The sequence below is a fragment of the Poecile atricapillus genome, chromosome W, assembly GCF_030490865.1.
Source record: "Poecile atricapillus isolate bPoeAtr1 chromosome W, bPoeAtr1.hap1, whole genome shotgun sequence".
NCBI lineage: Eukaryota > Metazoa > Chordata > Aves > Passeriformes > Paridae > Poecile > Poecile atricapillus.
In genome coordinates this window covers 39,464,059-39,470,733 of record NC_081288.1, presented here as the reverse complement: position 1 = coordinate 39,470,733, position 6,675 = coordinate 39,464,059, and the positions used below count along the sequence as shown (strand labels likewise).

Below are 6,675 nucleotides of genomic sequence, written 5' to 3'. Positions count from 1 at the left end.
CACTCAATCCACTAAAAGAGGCAAAAGTGACCCTTGGCTTGAATGTACATCCTCAGCATATAGATGGAGACTGCACTGCACATCTTCTGCAGTGGAAATCAGCTACGCTCCTTCACGCTCAAAATATCAAACCCAGTTTTCCAGTCTCAGCTGGTTAGCCTTTCTCTTCTATGAGAAGAAGCATCTTTTAGTCTCTAGCACCAACTTTTGAGGGTGTCCATTTGACAAGATACAAGGAAACAACAAATCATCAAAATCATCCTTTATTAACAATTTCAGGAGTCATCTTCTGAGTCACGATCCTCAATTTTTTGGAGCGGCCGCCTAATACCAATTACTAAGTCTATGGAGAGAAGCTCTGTAACACAATGAAGAACTGAAATGACTAACTGGTATTTGCAATACACTGACTCTAAGCCTTCATCGTTTACAGGCAGTGGCTGATTTTTTCGGAGCAAATTAATGGCTTCAAGATAGAATTTGGTAAAGCCATCTCGTTCTGCAGTCTGGTACAAGGCCTTGGGAATACTTAGCAAAGCATCAGCAACCGTGTTAGATACAATGATTACCTCTGCCTGCTGACACTGTTTTGCATAGTCCTGAATATAATAATGTAACAAGATTTCAAAGTAACCTCCTACTGGCAAAACTGATCCTGCTTCTATGAGGCAACTGGAGTAATCCTGTGCAATACCTGCACAACTCTCTTCCTGTTTAAATGGAACTGCATGGCAACACGTCTTCTCTAGACCTTTGCTAACATCCAGGCCCTCACACACAGTGACTGTATCAGTGTTATGTGCCACTGACACAAGAGTGCTGTGGTTCTTTTGATTGTGGACCAGCAGATCACTTTCTAAGATTTTTCTCTCTGTTTCATCACTAAGTGCTTTCAGCTGACATTCAGAGACCTGGTTACTATTACAAGTATTTTCTATCACCAGTTGTTTCTGAGTAGCTGAAGAATGCCAAGTGCAAACATCCAAGGTTTCGCTCTGGCTTTCACCTTCTGCTTTCCATTCCCCCCTCTGATCAACTGTTTTAAACAGCTGCTGCAGCATCGTGAACGCCTCCTGCAAAGCAGCAGCATGTTGCTCATTAACGCCATCGACCGGCCCACAGAGGATCAGGCAATGGGGCTGGAAGGCACACACACTGGTGAAGCCAATGTGGACGCATCTCTTGGAGGCGAGCAGCAAGGGCTGGCAAAACGTCACTACGGCAGTTTCGGCTATTTCTCTGTCCATGTTATCACTAAAAGGTGCATAAGGGGACACACCGGTGATTTCACTGATAAGGGCCATTTCTTCCAACGATAAGCACTCTACCACAGACACACCATATAATTTGGCAGAGTAGATAACTACTTCTTCTTGCTTCACACTCGACAGTAACAGCTTAACGTTGTTACTCTGTAAGCGTTTCATTACGGCTTCTATCCTGTTAGCGATCCAGCGCAGGGAAGCCTGATACTGACCTTCGGTGTCTACAACAAACTCGACACCGGGGGCCGTCAGGGCGGGCCGCAGGGGCTCGGTGACGAGCAGGGTCCGCAGCTCCCCGTCCGTCGGGCAGTAGGCAGCGAAGTCCCTGCGGAGGACGACGCCGGGCAGGATCCTGGAGCTGGCCAGGGGCAGGCCGGGCACGGCGGCGTGCAGCTCCGCGAACCGCCGGCCGAGGAGCCGCAGCACCTGCGGGCGGGCGGCGGCGGCCGGGCCGCAGCGGCGGCACATCTCGGCGCAGAGCCGCGCCAGGAGCCGCCGCTCGCCGGGGCCCAGCCGGCCTGCCAGGTACGGCTCCAGCAGCGGCTCCAGCAACCCGGGCGGCGCCGGCCGCAGGTGCCGCCGCAGCCCCCGCGCCGCCGCCCGCTCCAGCACGTGCGCCTCGAAGTCCCGCAGCGCCCGCCGCAGCCCGGCGCCGCCGCCCGCCGCCCGCAGCCCGCCCAGCACGGCCGCCAGCAGCACCACGAAGCTCTTGGCGCCGTCCCCCGTCGCGGCGCGGTGGCTGCAGGCGCGGGCCGCCATCACCCTGCGGGGACACGGGCAGCGTTAGGGAGCCGCCCCCGCCGGCCCCGCCCGGCCCCCCCCGCCGCGGTACCTGGCCGCGGGCGGCTCCACGCTCAGCGCCTCCAGCAGCCGCCGCCCGTCCCGCGTGGGCAGCGCCTCGCCCGTGGGCCGCAGCAGCAGCGCCCGCCCGCCCCGCGGCCCCAGAGCGCCGCGCACCGCGCCCGCCAGCGCCGCCGCCTCCTGCCACAAGCGCGGCCGCTCCGGGCCGGCCGCCGCCATGGCCGCCATGGGCGGGCCGCCCCTTCCGCCCGCCGCGCGTCACGGCCGCGCCCCGGCAGCGGCTGAGGGGCGGGACAGGGGCCCCGCGCTGAGGGGACTGAGGGACGGGACAGGAGCGGCGCACAGAGCCCAGAGACGCGGAGGTGCGACACATCTTTATTGGAGGCGGCCCGTAACAGTTCAGAGCCCTCAGACAAAGCGGTGATCCCGGGTGCCGGACAGGGCGGGACACGCGGGACGGGGAAGCGGGCGCTGTGTCCTGAGGGCTGATTTTCCCGCTTGGCAGAGCCAAAGGTCAGGGTAGGACAGAAAGGAGAAAAAGCCTAAATGATCTCGCCTTGAAGTTACAGCGTTCGAGCTCTTTCTGTCTTACCACAAAGTAGTGCAGCTTCACTATACACATCCCAGATCTTCCACTCTCCGCTTACCAGCCAGAAAGAAGGAATAGTGTAATGTTTCAAGAGCTGATTTTTTTTGCTCCCCCCCGAGTCTGACTAAGCAGGAACATCAGTTCTCAAACACAACAGCCCTCACAAAAGGTTTGATATTATATATGGCACAAATCTGGCAAATCTTTACATGTCTCCAAACAGCATAGAAACCCATCAAGAAGGCACTGTTTACAATACTTGAATATCTGCTAAATTTTCTGTGATTTGCGGGTACTCTTGAAATAAAAATAATTAAAACTTAGAGATGTACAGAAATTTGTTACACATTATTTACACAAAAAATAGTAATAGCTAAAAATAACAGCCTTCAAGAAACACTGAGTTACAATCTGTTTCATAAACACGAGTCTAGGAAGAAAGAAAATTGCCAAAGGCACAGAAGGGCGGCAAACAACAAACAAAGAAAAGAAACTGTAACCATTACATTTTACAGGAAAACCTTGCCAATAAATTTGTGAGATTTCACAAGTGGGAGGAAGGACACGAAAACTGGGCTATACACCCTCATCAATTAATACCATCTATTTAAAAGGAATCAACACATGAAATTCAAGAAACATCATCTACTGAGAATGATACTTGTTGCATTTCACATGGCATATTTACTTTTTCTTAGCTTAGGTTATCTGTACCCAATTAGGCAACCGGTACCTAAATGGCAAATTAAAGGCATAGAGTGCATTTGAAAACAAACAAACCAACCCAACAAAACCATATGGCAGTAAATTCTGCAGATATTTCCTGTACAAGGAAAGAAACCCAAACAAAACAGGATTTTGAAATCAAATGTGAAACAAGTGCTGTTATAAACTTTAAAAACTAGAAGGCCACAGCCCTCAAACATCTGCAAACTGTACAATCAATTTTTATACATGTGCAGAGCTCAGTCTTAAACAGGTAGTAGTCAAAGTCTGCTGTACATCATAGCTAAAGAGACAATGGTGACACACTAAAGAAAAAGATCCATACCTGTCTGTGACCAACTGTACAGTAAAAATTAGGGAAGAAGTTTCTTTGTTCTATTCAGATGAGAGAACATACAAAACCCAGCAAAATAAGAATTACCAGGTATTCACTGTACTTTTCAGAATTTATCCAATCATAAAGTCTCGCAGAAGTCTGCAATTGTACTTCTTAAGAAGTTTCATCACATATCCTTTACCTTTCCAGATCATCATTAAAACCACTTTTTCAATGGAATTCAACTCTAAAAAATAAGTTGAAAAGGAAAATAAGCATCAGGATTTTGTTTTGCTCTGTTCTGTTGAGTTGAGCATGAACTTCAGCTATGGAGTATCTTTTTAGTCTGTCATTGTCCAACACCAAGCTGCCAGCCAGCCAGCTGGCTGGGTCAAATCCACTCACTACCATGTGGTCCATGTAAAAATGCATGCAGACTGTGTTACTCACTGCTCTTGAATAGAAGTGATTGAAAAAATCAGCATGAAAAGGCAGAAGGATACTATTTACAAGGGAGATAAAAGCTTGTAACTATCAGTCAAGAGTTTAAGCACCACATATTTAGCAGAGTACTATTTTAGGGGATTGAAGTTATTGCCCAAATCTCACTCATTGGATTATTCTCACGTTCAGAGTATGTTTAAAGGCTTGCAATGGATCTCAAGACAGGTGAAGCTTTGAACTCTGAGTGCAATAATGAACAGCCAAATTCTAGGCTAAGAATGTTCAAGTGAATGCTGAAATACTCTGCTTTCCTAATTCCATTTCATACATGCATAACAACTTCAGTTGCCATTTAGAGACTGAAGCATTCGTAATTACTTTGTTTGTTTATGAAGGGACTTTCTGTGTTCACAAATTTTGCCCCATCAGCTGTAGATTTATTAGAAGTCCAACCAGGTTTGGTCTTGCCCATGGCTACAAGATCTGGTTAACGTAACACGTTCCAGAAAAATTATTCAAGACCAAACCATGCTGATGTGAATCTGTACGAAATATGCTGAAGTTCACTGCTTACACAATAAACTTTTATACAGCTGAGGCCCAAGGAAGAGGAAAGGTAAAAGAGAAGGGGAGGTGCGTGAAAGTGTCAGCCACAGAAATATATAAGCTGGATAGACAAACGAGTAAACAGTATTTTCACTAAATACTAGTGAGACTGATGCAGAACAGAAAGGCAGATCACCTTGAGAGTCAGGTAGGCTGCCCAAGGCAGAGGCATAACCTGGCCATGGCAAAAATCCAAACATGACTTTCAAACTGTTCCACTGCCCAGGATGGATTTGATTTCTGAGAGGATCCTCTGAAATTGAACTTGGCTGTCCATTGTGCCATTCATCCTCCTGTTGTCCCACCTGGGATACTGAAAATACCTTTTCATTTCTACAGTCCCTTTTTGCCTTGGTATGCTTGACTGGCACAGGGAACTCGCCAGATAAACACCAGCACTACTTTTTTTGCTGGAATTTTACAAATTCTATACATGCATATATTTCTTCAAATAAAAAATATTACAAAACCTGGTTTTGAATTTAAGCTTTGCATGAATTTGTATGGCTACAGCATACTAAGAAGGTGCATCCATGTATTCTGGTAGGTAGTATATACTTGCAGTAAAGAGGGATTTCACAAACACTTGGATTTTCTTCTTATTTGAGATATGTGGTATTAGCCATCACACAATTTCTGACCTTTCCATGTGTAAACACACACATTTTCATTTGCAAGTCTACTCACGACAGTAGCTGAATCCTATTCTACATTGCCTTTTGGAGATTGAGCTCAAGCTACACACTAAGCATACCTCTTCACATTTTGTTCCAAAAATAACCATGAGTTGTGGCATCAGCAGTCTGTCTGCTTACCGTGACATGGCCATACACAAACGTAAATCCAAAGCTGTAGATTTTTCAAGACTTACAAACATACCAGAAATCCTTGACATTTGCAATTCATGAGAGAGAGTAGACCAAAACAGTACCTCCCTGGCTGTTTTACTGTTAAAAATGTGCTCTGTACAGTAGATGTGGGAATGTTTTTGTGATCAATCAGAAGTTTTAAAACTATAAAACAGCTGGCTTACAAGCTTATAGTAATTCAGGATAAAAACCTTATACTTCCAAAACCAGTCAAGGACATTATGTTGCAGATTTCCCAAAGACTTTAGCTTTTTACTTGCCATTTCCTAACACTCATAATTTTTCATATAATAATGTATTTGTTTGACCTTTAACAAAAGTTTACTTCCAAACACCCAAAGCCATATACAAAAGCTGTTGGCTACTCCAAAAGTTTCTTTGTTACAAAAATTATAAGTTTATATGTAATGAAGAATGCCTGTCTACCATTCTACCATAACAGGAATCACATCCTACCTATGGGGTCTGACCTCAGTGTTTAACTTGATCTATTCTGTGGTGCAGATTCATCGGTATGACGCAATATAAACACAAGGCTGATGTTGTATGACTGCGAGACAGAGGCACACACCAGGAGCAAGAGTGTACTGGCACTTACACAATTCTTACTGCAACTGGGTAGACACAAGTATGATTCTGAACCATGAATGCTGAGGCAAAGTTCTGTAAGTTGTTGCTACATGGTTCTTTTACATAATATTGCATCATTTAAAGTCCAGCTTAAAATGTGGTCCCCAGTAACAGTTTGATCATTCCAGTTCAAGAAGGCCCTTGTTCACACTTATTTGAACAAGAAATTAATGATAAGCTGCAGCAGAACCATGAGTACAATGAAGACATAGTGCTTAAACTGCAAGGAATGGTAGTCCCAGGGTGATGAATGAGAAGTGACTCTATTTCGTAGTGCCATGATCTCCCTGTAAGACACAAAACAATATCCTGTAAATTACTGACAATTTGATATTTTTTACTATGTTAGGGCTCCCTACAGAAGGCAGCTTTAGGGGAAAACTAAGAAACATCAATGAGCAATGAATATTTGAGAAGAGTAAAGACACA

The 6,675-nt window shown here is 45.9% G+C and overlaps 2 protein-coding genes across 12 annotated transcripts in view; both read right to left on the bottom strand.

Moving 5' to 3' along the window:
• Positions 1-247: 247 nt before the first annotated feature.
• LOC131591586 (Bardet-Biedl syndrome 10 protein homolog) lies at positions 248-2,327 on the bottom strand. Its single transcript, XM_058862423.1, has 2 exons — positions 2,098-2,327; positions 248-2,028 (listed from the first exon to the last, which is right to left on the bottom strand). Exons 1-2 carry the CDS (start codon positions 2,292-2,294, stop codon positions 276-278), a joined length of 1,950 nt encoding a protein of 649 aa, XP_058718406.1. The 5' UTR covers positions 2,295-2,327; the 3' UTR covers positions 248-275.
• Positions 2,328-5,093: 2,766 nt separating this feature from the next.
• LOC131591585 (oxysterol-binding protein-related protein 8-like) overlaps positions 5,094-6,675 on the bottom strand; it is an 81,032-nt gene continuing 79,450 nt past the window's right edge. For all 11 annotated transcript variants that reach the window (XM_058862410.1, XM_058862415.1, XM_058862420.1 and 8 more), the window contains one exon: positions 5,094-6,533. In XM_058862410.1, coding sequence (XP_058718393.1) covers positions 6,398-6,533 — 136 coding nt within the window. In that variant the 3' untranslated portion in view covers positions 5,094-6,397. The remainder of the gene's footprint in view (positions 6,534-6,675) is intronic.